At 33.4% G+C, this 27,318-nt stretch overlaps 1 protein-coding gene across 9 annotated transcripts in view; it reads right to left on the bottom strand.

Annotated features, from left to right (window-relative positions):
- Positions 1-27,318, bottom strand: part of Dmxl2 (Dmx like 2) — a 152,677-nt gene that overhangs the window by 85,494 nt on the left and 39,865 nt on the right. For all 9 annotated transcript variants that reach the window (XM_078049610.1, XM_005316570.4, XM_005316568.5 and 6 more), the window contains exons 7-13: positions 14,962-15,140; positions 12,510-12,693; positions 9,237-9,411; positions 6,668-6,907; positions 5,837-6,108; positions 4,524-5,217; positions 4,029-4,150 (exon numbers count right to left, since the gene is read on the bottom strand). In XM_078049610.1, the coding sequence (XP_077905736.1) occupies positions 4,029-4,150; positions 4,524-5,217; positions 5,837-6,108; positions 6,668-6,907; positions 9,237-9,411; positions 12,510-12,693; positions 14,962-15,140 (1,866 nt within the window). The remainder of the gene's footprint in view (positions 1-4,028; positions 4,151-4,523; positions 5,218-5,836; positions 6,109-6,667; positions 6,908-9,236; positions 9,412-12,509; positions 12,694-14,961; positions 15,141-27,318) is intronic.

The following is a 27,318-nucleotide window of genomic DNA, read 5'->3' as shown; positions in this document are numbered from 1 at the left end:
ACAAAATATACTTTCTTTTCAAGTGCTGAAATACACAAAGACAATATCTGGATCATAAAACAAACCTGAACAAATTTAAAAGGACAAAATCATATAGTGTATTTTATTACCAGAAGAGATTCAAACTAGAAATCAGGAAAATGACCAACACTTGCAAACTAAATCACATACTCCTAAATAATCAAGGGGTCAAATAGAAATTATTAAGGAAAATTAAAATATATGTTGGGTTATTAAAATATATGTTGGGTTAAATGAAAATGAAAATTCTTCATATAAAAATGTTTAAAGAAATTTCAAGTAGGAAATTCATAGCACTAAATACATATGTTAAAAAACAAGAAAGTTTCAAATTAACAATTTAAGCTTTTAAAACTAGAAAAAGTAGAACCAAAAAGAAAAGAAAAACTCAAAGTAAGCAGAAGGAAGGGAACAATAAAGGCAGACATCAATAAAATAAAAACAAGGAAACAACACAAAAACAAAAAGCTCAGGAAACAAAAAGCAGGCTCTTTAAAAAGTATCAAGAAGTTAACAAACTTAGAAAACTTTCTCAACTTGGTAAACAGCAACTATAAAATACCTGCAGCTAACAGACTTAATGCTAAAACACTGCATGTTTTCCCTTTAAAAATAGTAACAAGACAAGAACATCTAATTTCATCCCTTTTATTCAACATAGTGCCAAAAGTTCTAGCCAGTGCAACAAAATAAGGAAAATAGGACTGGAAGTATAGATCAGTTGTACAGTGCTTGCCCAGCATGTGCAAGGTTTTGGGTTCAAGCTCCAGCAATTCAAATAAAGGCATATAGATTAAAAAGGGAAACACTTCCTATTTATAATAAGATTATATCTGCAGAGAAAATGCAAGGGAATCTACACCTCCTCCCCAAAAAGTCTCCTACATTTAATATCTGAGTTAAGCAAGATTGCAATATATAAGACAAACATTTAAAAATATACCATGTTTGTGTATTCTGGTAATGAATACACAGACACCAAAATTTAAAATGAAAACCACTTACAATGACTAAAATTAAAGAAATATCTAGGTATAAACCTAACAAAACATGTAAAGGACTTTTATACTGAAAACACCACAAAAGGAAGAGGGAGACTAATGAAAGGATAGTCATAAGTTGTTTAAATCATACTTTTATTACTTGAAAGTAGACTGTAAGAGGTTGTAAATGCATATTGTAAACCTCAGAGGAAACAAAAACAAAATGGGGTAGCTAATAAACCTTTAATGGACACCAAATAGGGCCATAAGAAAAGATCAAACCCTCCAAATCATGGAGAATGCCACAGGTAGCAAAAAACTCAAAACAGACAAATATTTCAATTTTCAAAAAGGAAAATAACATACCTCTATAAGTCAGACCAAAGAGCTTGATGTCAATCTAGCACAGTGTTTCAGCGATGAAGAGACATCATGGCCTATACATTAAGCCTATTTATACATTAAAATGAGTCATTCTTATGAATTTTACTTCCTTTTACTACAGAATATTTGGTAGACAGGAAAAATTTTATTTCAGAAAAGTATATGATAATCTGCTTCATGGAAATTGTTGGGACAACTAGAAAATATTCCAGAAATTAAAACTGGATAAAGATTTCAAATGTATATTGCTAAGCTCTTTCTTCAGATCTGTCCTGTTGAGCATTTTTTAAAATGTGACTTAGAAGATACAGAAACAACATTCCTCAAATAGGCTGCTGACATAAGTAATAAAGCAGCAGTAAATATATTGAATAACAATGTGGATTCAAAAATATAATGAAAGGTTAGTCTATTACACTGAACTAAGTAAGACAAAAATATAACAGGGAAAATTGGCCTATATTTTGACTTCAGATTCAAATGCACAAATACAGAATGGAGAACACAGGACTTAACTGCAAAAAGAAAACTTCAGTTCAATATTAATCAATTACAAAAAATGTGTAATTACCACCAAATATAACAATATCTAACAAGAAAGATCATAATACTACTTATTCTATTCATCCTATAATGCTTTAGTATAGACAAACTGAAATCTGCTCACAAGAATAGTCAAGTCTGAAACTAAAACAGTTAAAGAAATTGTGAGAGAAGAGCAGGTTTGGCATGAAGAAAAAAGGTTCAGGGGTTATAAGTTATATTCAACTATCGAAATTACTCTAGTATGCAAGGAATATTAGACTTATTCCAAGTGGGGCTAGGACTTACAATAGAAAATGAAATTCAATTTAATACTAAAAGTAATGCAAAGACAGAATGACCTGCATTTGGAGTTGAGTTTCCTTCAATGGGGGCCAGATGAAAAAATTAGCAACAATGTTGTAGAAGAGAATAAAACATCAGATGGCTTGTCAGACTAAACGACCTTTAAAATACTATCTTCCAACTCCAATTCTATAATGGTACTTTTCTAGGCTTTCTCTATGCAAAACCTTTAGCTCCAGCCCTTTTGGTTTTCTATCTCTGAACAAGCTTTTTACACATATTTTCCTCGACACTTAATTTCAGGTCATTCTTTCATCCAGGCAAAGACAAACTATCATCTTTCTAAATCTTAAACAAACCAAAAATACTGTCTTTGAAAAAGGCTTCCATATATACCTTAACCTGATCTCTCTTTCCTCTAAATTGTAAAACACTTCTAATAATATCCTTCTGGCAATGAATTACATATCACCCCTAGATATCTCTTCTTTCTGTCTTTAACTGTAATTTAATATTTCATTAATAATTTGTCTTCACATCCAAATTAAAAGCCCTCAAAAGTAGGCACTAAAACTTGTATTTTATATCCTTTATACAATTATGGGTACACAGATACTCAAAAACAGTATTTAATGTTTAATACTGGAAATATTTTTCAGAACAGTTGTTTTATAAAATATTTTCATTGGGAAGTTGAAAATTCACTATTCAAATCTCCATATTAATTAATATATATGACTTCCAGTTCATATACAGAACTACTAGAATGAGATACTATCACCCATTGATAACATAATCTAACTACAGAATTTTATTTATTTAGTTAGTTGTACATGGACACGATACCTTTATTTGTTTATTTTTATATGGTGCCGGGGATGGAACCCAGTGCCTCGCTCATGCTAGGCAAGTGCTCAACCACTGAACCAGAATGCTGGCGCACTACAGGACCTCTTAAAGGTGAGTCTACCTTGGAAAAAAGTTCAAATTTTTTAACCTAAACATACAGTTTGGTAAAGATTCCTTAAAATATTTTTCGAGAAAAGCAAAATTAAAAGAATGAAACTAGAGAGTGAAAAATGTCAGGAACACATATTTTTCAAAACACATTATTTCTTTTTTCTTTTATTAGTGCATTATAGTTATACATAGTAAATGGGTTCACTGTGACAAAATAATGCATTGACTTTCATTAACTCCATTTCAGTCCCTGGTGCCCCCTTTCTTGCCTGTCCTTTCCTCTCTTATTTTCCCCCCACTACTCTGCTAGTCTTCCTTTCATTCGTTTGTTTGTTTATTGGTTCTAGGAATTGAACCCAGAAACACGTAACCAGTGAGCCACATCCCTAGCCCATTTTATTTTGAGACAGGTTCTTACTAAATTGCTTAAAACCTTGCTAAATTGTTGAGGCTGGCTTTAAACTTAAGTTTCTCCCATGTCAGCCTCCCAAGTCGCAGGAATTATAGGCATGCACCACCATGCTGGGCTTATTTATTTATTCTTGATTGATGCTTTACAGATACACATAAAGGTGGAACTTCCTGTGGTATATTTATATATGCATATAGTGTGACTTTATTAAATTCTTTATATATGGTAAATGTATTGATGTGTGATATATAGACTGGAATTTTAATTCATATACCTTGAAACACAAATTAAGACAAAAAACTTTGTCATATATATGTCATATGGAGTCAAGACATAATGTTTATTCATAAACACCAACTAACAAATAAAGGTCCTAGACAAAATAAAAAGAAAGTTCCTTATCAGTTTAGCTGTATTATTAATGATTAGCAAATACTTACTGAAGACTCTGGGTCTGATAGTTCATCCAATAATTTTCTTGCATCTACCACAGCTTGATATAATCTCAGATTTTTGCCATCAGAAGCAACAAAGCAAGCACTTGCAGAATTACAGTATGTGCCTGAGAAAGAAAAAATATGAATTAAAATGTTTATTGGCTGAATTTTTAGTCTTTATTATTGACTAAAAATTAGTCAATAAAAAAGTATGAGAAACAAATATTCACACTTTTCTCTTTAGGCATAACTATGGTCCAGAATCATAATTAAACAGATACAACTAATGAATATAAAATTATTAACCAAAACTTCACAAGAAAATTATGAGAAGGAAAATATCACAAAGAAGCTTAAAGGTTCTAAAAATAAGTCTGGTGCCTACATCCCGATACTTATTAAAAATGTCTTAGTAATGACAAAATGTAAATCATTTTGAGTATAACAAATAACAGTTTTAAAGCTTCTATTAATTTCACAATTAAAATGAACACTTACCAAGGCAATAACTAGGAATAAGAGTTGGAAGCCAAGCGACATTAGAGAAGGCTGAGGTATGTAAAGAGTTAATTCGAGCCAATTCTGACACTCCTCCAGTGTATGACAAAGGCCCTATTGGGTCAACACGCCAAAGAATAAGTTCACTGTAGATCGCATTTGGGTCATGAAATGTACGGGTTGCTGCATTTCTGAGAGGTTGTTTTGACAAAGCTTTTATATTTTTTACAGGATCCATTATTCTGTTTAATTTACTGTCTGAATCCCACTGACAATCTGATTCAGGAGTCAACAAAGCATTATGATGAGAGGATGTCAGTAACAGTGGTAAAACTGAATGACATGCCAAGTCATTGAGGTGAAATCGATGACCACAATACCTAAATTTGTGGGATACAGTTAGAACAGTGGTAAAAGCAGACTTATCAGCAAATGTGACTGCCCACTGATTTAAAGATCCATCTATGTGTTTAGAGACCATCATTACTGTGGGAGCTAAAATGTTCACATTTGTAGTGTGTGATTTGTGTGGCTGTGATCCATGAGGACTGTCTACAGACATCAGCTCCTGGTGTAATGGAGTATGATGAGATTCTTTCATAGCATTTATACAGGCATACATCATGATATTTTTACTAAGAGAGCTTGCATCACCAGAGGGAAATGCAACAGGAATCCGAGAAGAAAAAGAAACCTGAAAAACACAATTATACAATTCAGTGTAACGAATCTGTCTTTTTCTCAAAAAAGTCCTCCAAAAATAGTTCTATTTTCAAAATACCAAATCCCAGCTTCCTAGCAAAAATATATCATTTTCAACCTCATTACAGTATAATCCCCCTCTTTGATTTATGCATAATCATATCAGTATTCATGTCCTAAGGAAAGAGAGAAGAAAAAAGTTTCTAATGCCTTGCTTTTATATCAAAATGATCAATGATCATGATCTACATGGCACTAAAGTTGAGAAACATAATACATTAAAGCTTTTAATTTAGCTAATGAATCTTAGAATACAGGGGGGAGGGGAGTCATCTTGAGTCTTATTTTCAAAATATTTTCTTAATTTTACTCAAAATACCACAAATACTGAAAAAAGTCAAAATATATATATTCAAATATTTAGTACTCGGGGAAAAAATCCAAAATTCATTTTCTTTAACTAGGTTTGCAAAATGCATGGCCATTGGTCCTCTTCAAAAGCAAAAATACTCTTTTTTAAATTGTTTATCAAAAACAAAATCTTCTAGGTCTACATGGCATCTATTTCTTCTTTTAAGAAATATAACAATTGCTTCATCAGAAAAATATACCTGGACTTGTCTAAATATTCCAGGATTATATTCATCCAAATACTTTACATGCCACACTAGAAAGGTACCATCTACAGGATGTATTGTAAAAAGCATGTCAGGATTCTTATTCCATTCTGTTAGTAGCATTTCAATCTTCCGATCAAGCAGGATTGTAGGCAGTGGCATTGAGATGCTAGGTTGTGAATAGATTCTAGGACTTCCCTCTCTTTCTCCATCTTCATGTTCTGATGATCCTGTACCAGTCTCAGATTCTCTATCCAGGGATAATTCTGAATCAGAAAATACATTTATTGGAATACATATTAAATAATGCTATTAAAATTCACTTATTCATTAAGACTATAAACAAATAGCACCCTACCTTTGGAAACCACAAATCCTCTTTTTGACTTATGGTCAGGAAAACTATTCTCTGGTCTGAATTGAAAATTACTATATTTACTACTTCACTCATATTACCATTATTATTAAGATTAGCAAAACCTATTTCCCCCAAAAGGATATAGTTTCTGAAGTAATATATTACTCAAAGTAATTTGTTACAACAAAACATATACTTTCAGCTGCGGGTGTAGGAGCACTTGCCTAGCATGAACCATTCCCTGGATTTGATCCCCAGAACCACACATACATACCAAAAAGAGAGAGAGAGAGAGAGAGAGAGAGAGAGTTAGATAATATTAACACAGTGTGCCTGATCCATGGCAGATGATCAATACTTATGGAATAAATGGGAAAGTAAAAAGAAGAAAATATTTCAAACTAAAAGCTGTACAAAAGAAAGTTGTTAACTTCAGAGATAGAAAAATCTGAACACAGGATACTAACCATGATCTAGTTTCATATGTAAACCTCTTTCTCTTTCCTCCTGTGAACGTTCTTCATCTTCTCTATCTGTTTCATCACCTTCATGATCTAATTGTTTTTCTGAAAGTTTTCGTAATTGATGCATAAATATTTCAGTTGATGATGTAAAATTAAATTCCTTGTTGTTTAACCAGTGAACTACAAATCCCCCATTTCCATCATCAATGTTAAATGCAGTGCCAATCAGGACATTTGGAATATCTACGAACAAAAAAGATAAGATTTTAATATGACTTTTTAATTTCTTTAAAAATATAATTAGTACTTATAATAACTAATTAAAAACTTACACAGAAAAGATGCTAAACAATAAGTCAACATGATTCTAGCAATATTTGAAAAAACCTTAATTGAATTTAAAGATAAATGTAAATATTAAGAACTAATGATACAGACTCACATGAAATTAAAGTACTAATTTAAAACCCAAATACACCAATACATATATTGAGTCCTGGTTTGGAGATAGGGAGATGGAAAGATAAAGCAAAAAAACAGCTATAAATGAGATAACTGGAGAAGTTTAAATATGAATTGAATATTAGATTTTACAGAAATATTTGTAATTTTCTTGGGTATAATAATGATATTATGATCATGTAAGAGATGTACCTCAGTCTTATGAGATACCTGATAAAAGTTATGTAGTAAGGGTGATGTGCCATGACAAGGGCAGATTAAGAAAAAATTCACTCACACATATGCACACATGAACACACATGCACACATGTATATGGAGAGAATAAAGCAACTGTGTGAAATGTTAACAACTGTTGAATCTAAGTGGAACATGTAAAAGTATTCACTGTACTATTCATTCAACTTTTCTGAATGTTTAAAACTTTCCTGAAAAGTTGGGAGGAAATAATGCCACAAAAGAATACAAAAAGCAGATAAATTTCTAAATATAGCAGAATTTCTCCATTTGGGTAACTGAAATCCACGATACAGATAAGTTCATGAGAAACAAACTAAATCAAAAAATTAATCTCTTTAATTTGAATCCATATTATGAATTATTCATTCAACAGAAAGAAAAAATCGTCCTCTGCAAAAGGGAGTGAAAGTCTATTAAAATAGAAGACTCTGGTTGAATTTGGTAACAAATATCAATCTTAATGCTCTAAGTTATTCTTTCTTTTTATTTTAATTTTAATGTTTATTTTTTTACTTTTCAGTGGACACAACATCTTTATTTGTATGTGGTGCTGAGGCTCGAACCCTGGCCGCATGCATGCCAGGCCAGCACGCTACCGCTTGAGCCACATCCCGCCCCCCCTTTCTTTCTTAATCAGGAGGAAAATCCTGATTTTATGATAAAAATGAAGTAATTCATATAAAATAAGATTTATAAGTTAATAATCCTATTAAACACTACATTACCTATGTACATACTATTGCTAAAAATGTTGAACCTAAATTTTATAACGGACAAGTATTCAAACTGCAAAACATTCTCAGACTGCAACACATTCCAAAAGACAACTGAGAGACAATTTTTTGAGACCAGAGACTTTTTTTTTTTTGACAACTGAGAGAAGGACTATTCTAGATTAGAGGAATTTAAAGAGAAATAACAATCAAATGTATTTTTTTTTTAAATCTAGGTTTAAATATAAACTATATATTTTATAATATTATTTTATCCATTTTCCATGAATACAGTAATAGTATTGTGATTATGAAGACAAATCCCCTTCTTATTTGACAATTATGAGCCAGGCATGGTGATGCATGCCAATAATCCCAGAGATTTAAAAATTAGTATTTGCTAGAAATGTGGTACACTTATATGTGATATTATACTATATCTTTAAAAACATATATATTAAATACAAATCTTACTAATTAACTAGGCTACCACCATTTGTGTTTCCAGATTCAATCAAGCTCTAATTTACTTGGAACCCTTGTTAGATTCTAGACAAAGGTGCTCAAAAACACTTATGGAAGTCATACCCTGAGACGTACATAAATCTCAGTGTTATGGTTTGGATTTTGAATGTCCACCAAAGTCTCATGTTTAACACAAGGTTCCCAATGCAGCAGGTTGAAAGCAGTAGGTCACTGGGGTCCTGCCCTGAAAGGGTTTACCTTCTCTAGGGGACCTTCCCCCACAACCCTCCTTCCCTACCCACTCTCTCTCATTGATGGCTGCCATGAGCTGAGCAGCTTTGCTCTACCCCACCCCTTCCACTATGATGTTTCTGATTTGAAACCAACTAACCATGGACTGAAAACTGTGAAACCATAGGCAAAAATAACTCTTCCTTATCTAAGATACTCTTGTCAGATAGATATTTTGGTCATGGCAATGCAAAGCTGACTAATGCATCCAATTTAAGAAATGGTTACCATTCTTAAAACACACACACACACACACATTCTTATTCCAATTAATAAGTATTTTTAAAGGGAACATGGTATAATAACATAAAATTAAAAACAGGTTATAAAAATTAGTCACACTTTTCAATTTTTTACCTTACCTCAACACACTTAGAAGCAATAAAACCATACTACCCTTTACCTGTCGCAGGGTTGATGCTTGCTGCAATATGAAAATGACACAGTGCATTGGCATGGTGGGAAATGTGTCTCTGAACTTCATGTGTTGCCATCTGGTCAGGTGTTAAATCAGTGTGAGTTACAAGAACAGAAGATCTCCTTTGTCCTTTTCTTAAATTTTTCAAATGGTGAATGGTCTAAAATAAAAAGATAGTTGCTGAAACCAACTCTGGAAGGTCTAATACATGCTAACCAAAGAAGTTCTGTTTTCCTTCTTCTTTTTTTCTCTTCTTTTTTGTGGTGCTGGGGATCAAAATGTGTCTCTCACCATGCCAGCTAGCACTCTACCACTAGGTTATACTCCCACACCCCCAAATAACTGTTGGTTATTAAAAATTTTAAGACTTTCCCTGTAGAACTGACAATTTTAAGAAAAACTTTTTCATTTATTTTTTCTCGTTTTGTTTTGTGGTGGTGGAGGTAGTGGTACCAAGGACTGAACAATGGCCTTGTACCTACTAGGCAAGCACTCTACCACTAAGCCAAAACCCAGCCCCATCTTTCACAATTATGGTAGAACAATTTTTAAAATATTCTTTACAGTTTTTATAAATTTATAAATTTCTCAGAAATACTTATTCAAGGTACAAATACTTCTGGTTAAGATTAGGAGGTTCAAAGACTGCTTTCAGTAGGTCTCTACCTACTGAAATGGTATTTCCTAATCAGAACAGTAAAAATAAAACTACTGAATCTTCCTACCAGGAAGAATGTTGCCTACCAAAATTCTTCCTTAGAACTAAACAGTGAGCTAAACAACCAAATTAAATTCTCTCTAATATAAAGAAGAAAACTAGGTACTAAAATAACAAGAGAAACCTACTTAGATAAGAATAGACAGGAAAGTCCTCATTATTCAAGTGTTGATCTATGTGATTTAAATTGAAATAGATCTGTATGACTGGAATTCTTCACTAGCTTACCTGCTCATGTGGACTATTTTGGACATGATCTTTTCTTCACATCATAACCCCATTTCACAGTACTTCTTTAATCTGTTAACCTAACCCAAGCCCCAATATCATGCTTTCTAATTATTTTCCTTTGTTTCCCTCATTCAATTAAATAAACTAACATGCTATCAATTATTTCTCTATTAAAGTAATATATCTGATCTTCCTTTTCAATTTCTCTAACCCTTATCCCTTTTCATATAGAAAACACTATCAGTTCTATGGTATGTCCTCTGCCTCTAGTCTACTATGGATTTCTTATTTCCATTGGTCCAAACTGCTTATCAAATTATTCTCAGTAGATCACTGACATTTATCATAATTTTAAATTATATTGGCAAAAGTGACCAAATACCAATGGTACTTTCTCCCAATAACAAAAAGTATAATTTAAGAATATATATACACGGGATTGGGGTTGTGGCTTAGTGGCAAGGCACTTGCCTAGCATGTGTGAGGCCCTGGGTTCGATTCTCAGCACTGCATATAAATAAATCAAATAAAGGACCATCGACAACTAAAAATATTTTTAAAAGAAATTAAAAAAGAATATATATACAGTTATATAGACCTAACAGGAATTTTATAAGAAAGGCTATCAGAAAGCAAAATAGCTTAGAGTCAATCAGGCTTTTTAAAAATATATATTTTTAATTATTAATAACATCATTAAGTAACATTATTAATATAATTATTAATGACATTATTAAAACATAGAAATGTTTGTCAAATCTGTAGTTACATGTTTACCAATCTTTTTTGTTTTATTTTATGTCACAGTTAGTAATTCATTTTAACACTTGAAGAGCAACATATTAGGGAGCATGGATGATACAAAGATGTCTAAAAACCTTTAGTCTCCAAAGGCTTTATGTAATTTGAAGATAAAATGTTACATGAGTAGCTGGGCATGATGGCACATGACTGTAATCCCAGCAACTAGGGAGACTGAGACAAGAGGATTTCAAGTTTGAGGTCAGTCTCAGCAACTTAGCCAGGACCTAAGCAACTCAATAAGACCCTGTTTCAAAATAATTTTTTTTTTTTTATTTTAAAAGTGCTGGAGATGTGGCTCAGTAGTAAAGTACCTCTGGGTTCAATCCCCAGTACCAAAAAAAAAAAAAAATTACATGAGTTTATGTATGTAAATGATTATAAATAAATATAAAGATTAAGTTAATATTTTAGGACTCTGTTTTATGCTAAATTTCAATATCAAAACAAAAGATAACTGGAACTGTTCTGACTTCCACTTTTAATTTCATTTATGCTTTGAATATTGTAAAAAGCATATAAATAATGGCCAATAACAAATAGTATCATAGCTTCCCTACTTTATATAAAATTTTAAAGGACCATATCCTTAAACTATTCAACTCATAAAATATTTCTGCTTAGCAAAACCACTTTGATTATGCAACTATTAAACAATTACTGTAACTATATAATGTACAAGTATACTTAGTAATGTAGAGAGATGCTGATAATATATTAAGTATAAAAATAAGCTATAAAACATTTCTATATTATATGATCTCAATCTTTTGAAGAAAAATATTTTTAACATGCATGACTGAATTGGCTTGATTATACATTTCTTTTCTTAGTCTAATTTGTGAATAAGAATTCCTATGTAATAAAAATAGTCACAAGAAAAAGAGGAACTTATGTTTAAGAAATTTTTGATAATTTTCAATAAGATATATGTATATCTCATTTTATTCATTAATCCCTACTAGACACAACAGTTGATGGTATATATCATAAATAATCTAATCTTTTATAAAAAACCTTTTTTCATACTGTATTTACAAAATGAAAACAATGATTTCATTTTCAAAATATTCAACCTTAGTATAAAGCAATGATATGATTTACTTGTTTTGTTAAAAAAACAAAATTTTTATTCTTAAGGAACAAATGGTCATTTTTAATGAGACAAATAAAAATAAAGTTTAAACCTCATGAAATAAAAACCAGACCCTTTTAATTACAACTAATTTCAAGAACCTTTACATGTTTAGCTACTTTCATAGACTTTGATATTTGATATTCAAAATAAAAAATTAAAATTACATGACTTACCTAGACTACATATCTGAGATCATTACTATTTCTATCTAGCTTTACAGTGGCATAAAATATATATACTCACAAGCATAAAATAAATGAGAATTTACTGCTATAAATTTCATCATTACAAGTACCATCTGCATCTTAGCTTATGAATTTTGGACAGAAAAATATCTTTGAAATTCATTTACCACTTTAAATAATACTACCTCAAGAGCATGTTGTATTCTGTCTTTTTGTCTTCCAGAATGAGAAAGGGTGCTGGCAATGCTGGAAGTAGTAGTCTCACAAATCTGCTCACCCAAAAGACAGTCTTCTGGTAATAAAGTTTCTGCCCAGAGCCGGCACACACCATCATGGCATGAAGTTAACAGTACATTACAGACAGAACCCCTAACATCAAAGAGAAGTAAACAAAGGTTTCCATGAATAACAATTCCACTAATCAATTAAAAGCTATTAATATTTGGTTCTTCATGTATGAAGATGACATTAATATAAAACACTGTATGGGAAGAAGCAGTCAAAGAGCTTAAAATCCTATATCACTGTACAATCATAAAAACTGGGAAGTGCTCTTGATAAAAGCAATAGAAATTAAGGTCTGATTACATATGTGCAGCTTGAAAACCAGACTCTGAAGCCCCAGTAAACACACACACACACACACACACACACACACACACACACACACACACACTCTCTCTCTCTCTCTCTCTCTCAAGGAATATTATTTTTGAAACAGAACATCAAAAGAAACCCTTGTAGTTACAGAATGATTATAATAAAAGACCATTAAATGTAATTAAATAATCTGCCTTATGCAGAAGTTTTATTTTGCATCATACTTCTTATAATTCAAGCAACTATAAATAGGCAAACAAATAAGCATCTTCATAATAAAACTGTAAATTATTATTACAAACTATAAACCAATGTCTATTAAATTCAGTAAAAATATCATAGCACCAAGCAGTTGAAGTAACTGCTTACTATGAGAGAAAAAATTATTTTCCTTTCAAAAAATGTTTATACAGAATCTAGTTCAGTCAAAAAAGTATATTACAAGTGTCTTCAAGATATGTGAATAATTTAAATAGAAGAATATTTAAATTTAAAGTCCAAAAATATATACATTTCCCTTGTTTTCTTTTCCTAAGCATCTCTATAATGTATGCTATTCTCATTCAGCAAGTGAAATAACCCTACTTCATGGAGGAAACAAATGTCTATGTAAGATTCTGAATGTCAAACAGCTTTCTTAGATCTGTATATACAATACAAGAATCATATGTATAACTTGTTTTGTAACTATTTATAAGTACCTTTAAGAGATGTCAAAACAATAAGAGAAAATTTACACAGTTGGCCCTTCATGTCCATGAATCTGTATCTATGGATTTTCAACAGCAGATTGGAAATATTTGTGGAGGAAAACACTGCATCTGTACTGAGTATGTACAGACATTTTTCCTGTCCTTAGTCCTTAAATTATAGAGTATAACAAACTATTTACATAGCATTTGCATTGTACTAGGTATTATAAGTAATCTAGAGATGGTTTAAAGTATATAGGAAGATTATGTAGGTTAGATGAAAAATTTATACCATTTTATATAAAGTACTTGAGCATCTACAGATTTTAGTATCTGTGAGAGGTCCCAGAAACAATGTCCCATGGATATTGAGCATTGATGTAATAGAAAATACTTTGAATCCTGGCATGGTGTTATAAACCTATAATCCCAGCACTTGGGAGTCTGAGTCAGGAGAATCACTGGAGCCCAGAAGTTCAAGACCAGCTTGGGTAGCACAGCAAGACATCATCTCAAAAAAAAAGGCAGCATCTTCTGATTGACATTAGGGGAAAAAAACAGATATTTACAGTGGAATATCAACAACAATAAAAAAATTCTTTGAAAAGGCTGAGCATGGTGGCACATGCCTGTAATTCCAACAACTCAGGAGGCTGAGGCAGTAGGATTGCAAGTTTAAGGCCAGCCTCAGCAACTCATAGAGGCCTTAAGTAACTTAGTGAGACTATGTCTCAAAAATAAAAATAAAAAATGCTGAGGATGTGGTTCAGTGGTAAAGTACTCCTGGGTTCAATTCCTAGTAAAGCCCCCTATAAGAAAAATTCTCTGAGAAAGTTCTGTTGATAGCCCTAAGATAAAATAAAAATTAAAATTAAAAAAATACATTTTATTTACTGTATACATTATCACCACATGTATTATTGACAGCTTATGACTATGCTTTATTTGCCCTCATTGTGTGTTTTCCTACTACATTCATATAAATCTTAGAATCTTCTAGTATGACAGTTATTACTCACAATACCAGCTAACATTTCCCAGGCACATACTAGGTACTTCACACACACAAACACATTTCGTCTCACAATAACTCTCTGAGGTGGTATCTCAGAGATAAATTTAGTTTTTAGATAAACTAAATTTATCCTATAGAAAGAAAAACTGAAGCATAAAGAGCTCAAAAGCATAAAGTCACAAGCTCATAAAGCTAGTGATAATAGCAGGCCCTGAACTGAGACAACTTGACTCCAGTGTCTATTCTGTTGAGCAACCATGTCAGCACAGTAAAAGGATTTTATTTTCATTATGTTTATAAAGATATAAAAATATGTTAAATTTATCTAACCTGGGCATATACTTGCTAGTTTTACGCCATGAAAAACCTGTCACTGCCCGGGGATGTGCCAAATAAACAAAGGAAAATTGAGTAGAAGTCTGTCTCCTTTTCACTTCATGGTGATCCTGAGGAATAATTGAAGACTTCCAACCAGTCATAGGATACCATACTTTCAAAAGACAGTCATCCTGCAAAATATCAGACATCAATATAAAATTAATTTGCACATACACAAATCAAAATTTAAGAAGTATAAACTTTAAAAACTTAAGACATCTCTAAAAACTTAAGATAGGTCTAAAAACTAATGTGTAAACCTATGTATTATATAAAAACAAACCTAAAATGATCTAAAGAACACAATTCTTGAAAAACAAAGGAACAATTTGTTCATTAGCAATCTTCTCTGCATAATGGAGTTTTTAAAAAATATTTATTCTTAAGCTTTAGGTGGATACAATATCTTTATTTTACATTTATGTGGTGCTGAGGATTGAACTCGGTGCCTTGTGCATGCTAGGCGAGCATTCTACCACTGAGCCACAACCCCAACCCTTAATGGAGTTTTTGAAATAGAGACTGATACCAATTTTTCCTTTTTCAAGATCCATGAGTCACTGAAAGATTTTGATGGTATCTTCTTAGATAAGTTCAAAATGGCTAAGAAATATGCCATGTTATCTTATCAGTCACTATTATTATCCTTTCCTTTTTGAATTCTCAAAAGGTGAAACTGTTTTGTTGGTTTTTCTTTCTATGTGGGATAATTGATTCTGAGCATAAGAGAGCAAGTTGGCTCCAGACTTCTCCAAATCCAAATCTTTCATGTTCAAAGACAGGAAACCAAAGACACCTTAGAGGCAGAAGAAGGGTGAAATTCTTAAATACGAATTACTTTCTGCTCTAAATTAGGAATCAGAAAACTTTTTCTCTAAAGGGCCAGACAGATAATAAATAAGTTAGGTTTTGTGGGTCACTACATCTGCAAAACAGATTATTCGTCGTTTTACTCTTACAACTCTTTAAAATGTAAAAAACATTCTTATTGCATAGGCCAATAGTTTTCTGATCCCTACTCTAAATGATGAGAAAGCATTCAGGAAGCTGTCAAGAATCATTTCTATACCTATTTAAAATATTTAAAGGTATAGGTATTAATTTTATCATTTTACTTAGTTCTGACTATTTGTTATAGACCTAAGTAATTGTATCTTCTTTAATAGAAACTACCTGCTTTACAATACTTTATCCTGGACAGTGAAAAGTACATTAAAGAAAATAATAAATATCATCATTTATACAAAAATATCAACCTCTTAAGAAACACTGGAATTAAATATTTCTGAAAAGCATATATAGATACAAATATTTTCATCTGGGTTAGGCAAATCTATGTTTTTTCCTCCCCTGGTAGTCTCAATTTATACTGCATTAAAGAAATGTTATGTTTCTATTAATGTCTCACTTGTTTGGATATTTTAATCATACAATAAAGCTTTTTCAGTACCTACTTTGAAACAATCACCTAACACTGTACCAGGTGTTTTCCTCTATGTTATCTTCCTCATCTTAGCATCATTTTCTAGTAACCAATTTACAGACTATGTACCTCAAAAACCCTAGTTGTACCTGAGACTGCCCCAGAAGTGACAAAGGAAAAGAACTCCACAAGCAGGGGGTACTCTAGTACCTTCTCCCATTTCCACGGACTCTCCCTCAAATGAAGCAGCCCCACTTTCATGTTACTGCCTGAAACTCTAAAACCACAACAGAATTAAATGAGTATTCAATAACAGAAAGAGATCTTTAAAAAATCCCAGATATTTAAAAACTAAACACTTCTTCTAATTCATAAGGAATATTTTTAATATGTTGAAATATTAGAACTGAATGAAATAAGTTCAACTAAATGAAAATGAAGCACAACATAAGAATACATGGGAGCTGCAGTTACGTAACAGTGGTTAAAGGAAATACACAGCTTTTAATGATTATATGAATAAAGAAATGTCTCTAATGGTTGAAGCATCCAGTGAAAGAAATTAAGTTTTAAGAACATGACCTAATTTTTTTTTAATATTTTTTTAAAGAGAGAGAGAGAGGAGAGAGAGAGAGAGAGAGAGAGAGAGAGAGAATTTTTAATATATATATATATATTTTTTTTTTAGTTCTCGGCGGACACAACATCTTTGTTGGTATGTGGTGCTGAGGATCGAACCCAGGCCGCAAGCATGCCAGGCCAGCACGCTACCGCTTTAGCCACATCCCCAGCCAAACATGACCTAATTTGAGGCTGTATTACTTGCAAAGTCATTAAAAAGTTTTTAAAGATATATATTAAATAGAAAATAATAATATTTTTTTAATTGGGGGTTACATACTATGGCAGGAAAACTTCATTTTTCCACATTTTTATATTAAATCCATCCTATGCTAAAAATACGAAAGATTTCCATTTTGAAATGGGAAAAGAGGTTGCTATGTAAATTCTTAAATAAATGAAACAATGAATCTGGGAACAGCATTCTCATAAAAAAAGCTTCTGGAAAACCTGTGGCCCTATCCTCTTTCCTGCTAAATCACCCCCCTCAAATCTCACTCTAGGTCTTGGAAAGCTCAGGTTTTCACTCAAAGACACAATCTTCTAATAAACAAATTAGAATATTTTAAATTACCTGAAAATTTTTACAAATTAACCAAATTGTTACATATAAAATGTCCAGAGATATAAACTTTATGAACATAAACAAACAGAATTTCAAGAACACTTCCTAGCAAATAAACTAAAGAAACCAATTCTTGAACTAAGGATTTAGTCAATCTGTATACTGGGTAAAAATGGGAGTTCATAACCCACTTGAATCAAATGTATGAAATATGATATGTCAAGAGCTTTGTAATGTTTTGAACAACCAATAAAAAAATTAAAAATAAAATAAATAAATAAATAGATAATTAAAAAAAATAAATGACAAAATTTAGTCAGATATGAGTTGTGGGGAGAAACAGTTCTTTAATAAGTAAGATTTTATTTTAAGCTCAGAAAAAAAATTCCAAATACTCTTAACCCCAAGAAAAATATAACTCCTCACATTTATTTTTTTTTTAAATTGGACCATATCAACAAAAGTATTCAATGAACTATAGTACCAAAAATTCTGAAAGTAATTGGATTTGGGTCCCATAACTCCTAAATTGAAATCCTGTCATGTCTAGCAGAGGTGGTAGAAAATGCCTTCTAGTGAGAGATCCACATGGTTACCATCTGTTTTATGAAGTCAGACAAACTTAGCTTTATTAACAGAAGCAAAACAGACGGGGCTGTAGCAAAAACTGCCCAACATTCTGAAGTTAATTTCTGTTCTTTTTATCAAGAGAAGCTTAATTAGATGTGGTATCTTTTCAAAATCATGAGGAAATAAACTCTTTAAACCCAAAACACATCTATTCAACCCTCAGAGGATTCTTACCAATGAAGGATTCTTATCTTTCCATAAGAATTATGAAATACTTAGCTCTTAAGAGCACTGAACATAAGATGCCTAGAGCAAGATGATTTAAACAATGAAAAAAAAAATCCTCCATGATCTACTTCTAAGTCTGTGTGCAATAAAAGTTCAAAGAAGATACTGGAGTACACAAACTGGAGAGGAACCACATTAAGAAGCTTAAAGCCTAATTGCTCCATTTAAGAGGAATGTACTTTCAGTATTATTATTTATCTCTGTTGGAAGTACAAAGGCATCCTTTAGATTCATTAGGGATGAGAGTTCAAACAGATGTTCAGACAATGAATAATGATTATCTTACATATGTCTTGAGTAGTTTTTTAAGTATTAAGGGACTCTATCTAAAGACCATAGACCCTAAAATAATCCCAGTGTTTACTCAGTTGTTACAGGTAAAGAAAACAATCACATATTAGGGTAAGCAAAGAGAGATAATTAGAAACATGAAAACAATGGGAAGGAAATCATTAACAGAAAAGGAAGAATCTTGAAAATAAACAATATTTTTTGTGGGTATTTAACAGTTCTTCTAGGGAGGGGTTAAAAATCACAAAATTTGTATCAGTATACTATTCTTTTTTTTCTTTCTTTCTTTTCTTTTTTTTTCTTTTGACAGTGCTAGAGATCAAACCAAGGGCCTTGCACATACTAGGCAAAGGCTCTACCACTGAAATAAACTCCCCATCCCAAACATACTTATAATTCAATCCAATTACATGCCTTTTAAAATATATTTCATAAGAACCAATTATTTTACTGCATTTGTTCACATCCAGATACAGATTTATAAAAGAGCCAAATGTCACCCTAGGAAATTCAAAGGTTTTCAGGCCATTTTTTTACTTCAAATCAAAATCAACCTGTAGTACACAAATGGGTTATAATGGTATGGTATTAACTACCTGTACAACTACAGAATAAGTTACAAGATTCATTCAGACAACAAATATTTATTAAATGCAGGCTGAACTGCTGGAGATAAAGTTGGGGCAGGGATGGAGACAGGGACAATAAAATATATTTTTTAGAAGGAAAGACAACACTTAATAGGGACACACATTATCATTTCATTTATAAATGAAATAAATTCTACAGATAAAAAATAGAGGAAACTAGAAAATCATTTAATTGGGAGATTTGACCCCATCTGGGAGGTCAGATGTCGCATTCTTCATGACTAAAACACTCAGGATCACTCCAGGGGAACTGGGCTGCACAAAATAACCACATAAGAGACAGAGATACCTTTTTCTTTGGGGGTCCTGTGATGGCACCTCTGACCTTAAGGGTCCACAGAAAAATAGAGAGCGCAAACCCCTGCTGACCCTTTGTTGAGGAAAAGCCATTCTAATGAGGCAAGGAGTCAGGTTTCAGGGGGCTGAGTCTAGCTTCATGATGCCTGCAGTCAGCAGGTTGACTGACATCTAGGAAGGCCACACCCAAAGGCAGAGTAAGAGAAGGGGACACACAAAGGGTGTTTCCATGGAACATTCTATCTCAAACAGGGCAAAGGATTAATATCACAAAGGAACAGGTGAGCACAGCTCAACCCATGGGGCTGTAGGAAGACATGCCTATGCATGAAGAACAAACATTTGCTACATTTTTTTTTTTTATTACTCTCAAAATCGGGGCTAGGCTACCATCTACAGCCACTTAAAAGTGGTCAGATCACTGAAAGTGACCGACAGTGCCTCAACCAATCAGGAGAGGAAAAATGCTGGTCACATGACATGGCGGCCTACCACAGTCAGAGGTTACATCAAGAATGGAAGGACACAGCCAGTGGTGCACACCTATAATCTCTAGTTAACTGGAGGGCTGAACCAGGAGGATGGCGAGTTCGAGGCCAGTCTCAGCAACTTAGCAAAGCCTTAAGCAACTCAGCAAGACCCTGTTTCAAAATTTTAAAAAAATTTAAAAAGAGAGCAGGGGCTGAGGATATATAGCTCAGTGGAAAGCATTCTTGGATTCAATCCCCAATACCAAAAAAAGAATGGGAGAATGCTTAGAAGATGAACAGGGAAGGATGAGTGTTCCCTAAACAGAGAGAATGGAACACTAAAGGCCTTGAAAGCAGCAAAGAGCTTGGCAAATTCAAAGCCCTGAAAGGACATCACTGTAGTAGATGTTAAGGTGGAGAGGGCCGGATTATACAGAAGAACCTCACAGACCAGGGTAAGAACTTGTAATCTTCATCTTATGAGCAAATATGAGTCATTAAAGAACTATGAACAAGGGAGTGGTATGATCAACTAACTTCTGTGAGAAGAGTGGATTATAGGAGGGTCCATTTAAGAGAGTACACTAAGGGTCTAGATCTAAGAAGGTACTAACTTGGGTCCTACCCAAGTGGAGGGGCAGAGAAGTAGACTTTATCTCTAAAAACTACAGCTTCTTCTGTGATAGCTAAAATCACAAAATCATATGATTTTGAGTTTCCTTAAGCTTATATTTTAATTATGCACTGTTAGGACTAGACTACGTACACACATTCAAACTGTTCTATCATGTGTTCTAGGCCATTTGATAGATTTGACTATTCCTCCTTCTTGAGTCTTTTGTATTTCTTCTTTTTTTAAATATATATATATTTTAGTTTTAGATGGACACAATACATTTATTTATTTTTTTTTATTTTTTATGTGATGCTGGGGATCAAACCCAGTGCTTCACACACGCTAGGCAAGCACTCTATCACTGAGCCACAACCCCGGCCCTCTTTTGTATTTCTTGACTTTTCTAATGTCACATTTTCCTAGTTTTCTTTCTACTGCATGGCCACTCTTTCTCAGAATTCTTTGTAGGCTTCTCCCCCTTTTTTCCTACTTAATGCTTGAAGGATTTGATCCTGAGTCCCATTCTCTATTATAAACTGTCTCTCTAGTTAATTTCACCGGGCCTGTAACTTTAAACACCACCTTTTGCTCATGAATTCAAACTCCACATCTCTAATCTTGACTTTTCCAGCAAACTCCTGTCTCTCTAAAAAAGAACCTTCATATTTGACATCTTAACCTGGATGTATCTTAAATTCTCTTCTAGCCACTATAACATTCTGTTGTTCTGCAATAATCTCCACTTATTCCTGCTAGGCATAATGGAACACACCTATCATCCCAGCAGCAGAAAGGCTGAGGCAGGAAGATCTCAAAATTAAGGCCAGCCTCAGCAACTTAGTAGGACTAGGGATATAGCTCAGTGATAAAACACCTCTGGGTTCAATCCCCAGTACTCCCTCTGCTCCCGAAAAAAAATCCCTGCTAATTTCAACATCAGATAATTCATACTTTTCATACTTGATGTTCCCTGAACAAAAAACCTTCCTATAAAGACTGTCTATTCTAACAGAAACCCAGTTGCACTACTACATCATCCTGTCTTAATTTCCTGGATACCACTCTTTAATACTTGATGTTTTTCCTGTCTTTCTTTCTTCATTAGAAGGTAATTTTTACAAGGACAGGAACCTTACCTGTCATATTCATCATGAACAGTTCAGGATATATGGCAAAATTCAAAAGAATATTTGTTATATGTGTGAATTAAGGTTAATTTCAGGTACAATTCCAAATTAGTTTTTCCTCTAAAAATGTACTATCATTTCTCTTACACACACACACACACACACACACACACACATCTATAGAGAAAGAGAAATGAGGGAGAGACTATCATGATATAGGAACAACTATCAAAGATTCTCATACATCTTACAAGTGTAGGTGACTAGTTTGGGGGATAGAGGGCAGAGGAGGAATGTGTACTAGGTATCAAAACCCAGGGATCTGCCACCGAGCCCCTATCCTAGAGAATTCTGAAATATCTTCTCTTTGGTCAGTTCTATGATAAAATACATTAAACAATATACATATTAAAATACATGTTTTAAAAAGTTAAAAGAATTCTAAACTAGAAAGCCTGCAAACAGTAGTCAAAAAGCAAACCCCTTGGTCATGCAGCTGCACAGAAATAAATTCCAACAAAAACCTGAGTGAGCTTGAAAATTAATTATTTCCTAGTCAAGCCACCAGATGAAAACTCAGCCCTGACATTTTTATTTACCTTTCCGATCCTCCCTGATCAGAAGCTTCTAAATAAACCATCCAGGACTCCTAATCTACAGGAGCTAATAGACATTTGGGTGGGGTTTTTTTGTTTTGTAGTTGTAGGTGGACAGCATGCCTTTATTTTATTTGTTTATTTTTATGTGGTGCTGAAGATCGAACCCAGTGCCCCATGCATGCAAGGCAAGCACTCTGCCGCTGAGCTACAGCCCCAGCCTGACATTTGATTTTAAACTGCTAAGTTTGTGGTCATTTGTTACACGATAAAAGAAAACTAATAAAGACTCCTACCTATAAATGTTAGACAAGCAAAAAGAATAGAGCAGAGTAAGATACAGTAAAATTTTAAAAGAGGTGCTTAGGGAGAACCACACTCAGGTGATAATTATCGGGGGAAAGCCATGCTGATCTCTGGGGAAAGAGAGTTTTATAAGCCAAGAAAACAACAAGTTTAAAACTCTGAGATGGGAACATCCTTACCCTGTTTAGGGACAACAATGAGGTTTGAATGGAGTCCAGCATACAAGGGAGAAAATAACCAGAGATATGGTCAAAGGTGTGATGGGGGACCTAGTACATATAAGGCCTGATAGGCCATCATGAAGACTCAGGATTTTCAGGAATAAAATGAGAAACCTTTTGACGGTTTTTAACAGAAGAGTGACATGATCTGACTTCCATTTTTAAAAGATTACTCCACCAGTCGGTTTCAAATTACAAGAAGAAAGCAAAAACTGGAAAAATACTGTAATGAAAATTTTAATATATAAGCCAAGCACAATGGTGAACACATATAATCCTAGTGACTCAGGAAGCTGAGGCAGAAGAATCATAAGATTGAGGCCACCCTGGACAACCTACTGAGACTCTGTCTCAAAATACAAAATAAAAAGGAATGGAGATATAGCTCAATGATAGAGCATTCCAAGTGTCAATCCCCTGTACCACCACCAAAAAGAAATTTTTTTTAAATAATGTAAAAATACAAGTGATAAGGGCTGGGGTTGTGGCTCAGTGGCAGAGTGCTTGCCTAGCATATGTGAGGCACTGAGTTAGATTCTCACCACCATGTATCAATAAATAAAATAAAGGTCCACTGACAACTAAAATATATTTAAAAACAAAATATATGAGTGATAAATGATGACTTCAACCAGATTATAATGTCAAAGTGAGTAGAATGTAGATATATTCTGAAGTTAGAGCCATCAGAGGAATAATTCAAGGTGAGGGGAGTGAAAATTAGAGGAGAAATACAGCCGAAAGATATAAATTTGAATGTCATCAGCATATAAAAATGGCAATTAAGTGGCATCTGAAACCATAAGACAAGATCTCCAAGAATAAAGAGTATAGAGAGAGGAGAGGTCCAAGAAATGAGTCCTAGGTACCCCAACATTTAAAATAGAGACTGTGACACCAAAAAAAAAAAACAGGAAAGGCAGCCACAATTAAAAAGAGAAACACAGGATTTCTCAGGCACTGAAAATATTCAATATGACATTGTAATAGATATATGTCATTATAGTTTTCCAAACCCACAGAATGTACACACCAAGAGTGTAATATAAGTACTGACTTTAAGTGGTAATGATTCATCAATGTAGGTGCATCATTAACAACAAATGTACCACTCTATTTGAAGATGCTGTTTGGGAGTGGAGCGTATATAAGATTTCTCTATACCTTCCTCTCAATTTTGCTAGGAATCTAAAACTTCTCTAAACAAAAGTAAGGCTTTAAAAGAAGGTGGAAATAACCAACCAAGTTAAATTATGCTGATAGGTTTAGTAAGAATTAACCACAGGATTCAGTAATAGGAAGTCTCATGAGACAGTTTCAGAAAGTGATGGTGGGAGGGCTCAACACAAGCAGACAGCAACACTTTCTAGATTTTACAAGGAAGACAGGGAACTGTGGCAGACAGCAACACTTTCTAGATTTTACAAGGAAGACAGGGAACTGTGGCAGACAGCAACACTTTCTAGATTTTACAAGGAAGACAGGGAACTGTGGCAGAAGCTGGGAGGGAAAGCCACGAGTTATTGTTATTTATTTATTCTACAATGAACACAATTATAGCACATTTGGTATACCACGCTGTATGAGTCAGCTTGGGCTGCCATAACAAAAAACAAACAAACAGACAAAAAAAGGAACACTGGGGTGGCTTAGGCAACAAAAAGTTATTTCCTCATAGCTCTGGAAGCTAAGAGTCCAAGATCAGGGTGTCAGCCTGATTGGGTTCTGGTGAGGGCTCTCTTCCTGTCTTGTAGGTGACCATCCTCTCACTGTACCCTCACATGGCAGAAAAAGCAAGCTTGCTTATCTCTTCTTGTAAGGGCACTAATCCTAACACATCCATTCTTGTGACCTTATCTAACCCAAAGTACCTCCCAAAGTCTCCATTTCCTAACACCATCAAACTGGGGGTTAGCATTTCAGTGTATGAATTTGGGGAGTTACAAACATTCAGTTTACAACACAGGCTAATTAAATGACCTAGGAGAGAAGGGAAAACAGATTTGAAAATAGAAGAGTTAACTAATAATGATGTCCCTAAGTAAACAAGCAAATAAGATCTAGTATATATATATATATATATATATATATATATATATATATATTTGCGAAAGAATTGGCCCTATGTAAAAGCACAGAGTCCATCTTTGGTAAAATAAGGCAAGGCAGAATATACAGATACATAGTAGAGAAGTGAACAGACATAGATAGTTGGTAGAACGTTATCTGTGTTCTGATTATGTCTGTTTTCTCTGGTAAGAACCTACAGTAAGCAAATGCTAAAGCTTTTTTTAAAACAGCTCTATGAAAAGTCAGCTCAGAAGCACTTCCACACTGCCAAGAAAACCCCAAAGACAATCTCTAAGGATTAAATTGGCTTCTCAAAAAAGAAAAAGCCAGGTGTCGTGGCATACACCTGTAATCTCAGCATGTACGGAGACTGAGGCAGGAGGATCACAAATTCGAGGCCACCCTCAGCAACTTAGCCAAGCCCCAAGCAACTTAGTGAGACCCTGTCTCAAAATAAAAAGTAAAAAGAGCTGGGGATGTAGCTCACTAGTGGCGTCCCTGGGTTCAATTCTCCAGTACCAAAAAAAGCGGAGGGGGGGGCAAATCTCACTCCAACACATAGATCTCTCATAAATCTTAAAACAAGAGCAAACAGAATCCAAGAATATAATACACTATAATCAAGTTGAGATTATTCCAGAAATCCAATGTTTGTTTAACACTTGAAAATCAGTCCATGTATTTCACCTTATTAAAAGATTATGATAAAAAATAATAAGTGAGGCACTAAGCAACTCAGTGAGACCCTGTCTCTAAATAAAATACAAAATAGAGCTGGGAATGTGGCTTAGTGGTCAAGTTCCCCTGAGTTCAATTCCCCCCTCAAAAAACTACAAACAAACTACAAGTAAAAGGAAACTTCCTTTATCTGAAAAAGAATATCTACAATAAATACCTTACATATACTTACTTATGGTGACATAGTATAAGGTATCTCTTTGAAATAAAAAATAAGAAAAAGATAACTATTTTCTTTTTTTAATATTAACTATTACAGGTGAACACAATACCTTTATTTTATTTTTATGCAACCCCAGCCTCAGAAAAAGATAACTTTTATCAGCACTTTTATTCAATACTATACTAGAGGTCCTAGATATTTCAGTTAAAAAAAGAAAATAATATGAAACATGAGTGTTATAAAAAATGAACTAATAGTACTCACTACTCATAGATAATTATGTATAGAGAAAATCCAAAAGGATCTACAAAGGAATTATAAGAATTAATGGGTTTAGTAAGATTGCTGGACATAATGCCAATATGCAAAAATTAATCAGGGGCTAGGGCTGTAGCTCAGCGGTAGAGTGCTCACCTAGTACATGCGAGGCCCTGGGTTCGATCCTCAACACCACATAAAAATAAATAAGTAAAATAAAGGTATGGTGTCCAACTGTAACTAAAAAATAAAATTTTTTTCAATTAATCACACGTCCATATACTAGCAACAATTATTAAGTGATATTTGCATAATGATATCATCTATAATAGCATCAAGAATATCAAACAGCCAGGCACAGTGGTACACACCTGTGATCCCAGCATCCCAGCAAAAGCAAGGCACTAAGCAACTCAGTGATACCCTTAGGTGGGGATGTGGCTCAGTGGTCAAGTGCCCCTGAGTTCAATCCCCAGTAACCACCGCCCCCCCCAAAAAAAAAGAATATCAAACACCTAGGAATGAATCTAACTAAATATGTTTATGATCTCCACATAGAAAATTAATAAAATATTACTGAGGAAAATGAAACATTTAAATAAACAAATGTCCATTCTATGTTCCTAGATGGAAAAACTAAATGTTATAAAATGTTTATTCTCCCCAAACTGACGTATAAAGTCAATGCAATACCAATCAAGATCATAAAAGAGTTTCTGTTCATTTGTTTTATAAAATTTATCAGCTTATTCTAAAATTATATGGAAATACAAAGGGCCAAAAATAAACACACTAATCTTACAAAAGAAAAACAAGATGGGAGAACTTGCTCTACCAGATATCAAAACAATTTAAAAGCTATAGCAATTAAGACAGATGGCACTGGCACAAGAAAAGACCAATGGACTAGAGAAAAGAGCCCAGAAACAGACCCACAGAAATAGGGACTTTGATTTTATAACAAAAAAAGGCATACAGAGCAATGAAGAAAAGAAAGGCTTTTTAATAAGTTGTATACGACAATTGGATAGTCATATGG

The sequence above is a fragment of the Ictidomys tridecemlineatus genome, chromosome 5 (assembly GCF_052094955.1).
Source record: "Ictidomys tridecemlineatus isolate mIctTri1 chromosome 5, mIctTri1.hap1, whole genome shotgun sequence".
NCBI lineage: Eukaryota > Metazoa > Chordata > Mammalia > Rodentia > Sciuridae > Ictidomys > Ictidomys tridecemlineatus.
The sequence above is the reverse complement of the archived record's forward strand: the minus strand, read 5'-3'. Positions and strand labels throughout refer to the sequence as shown.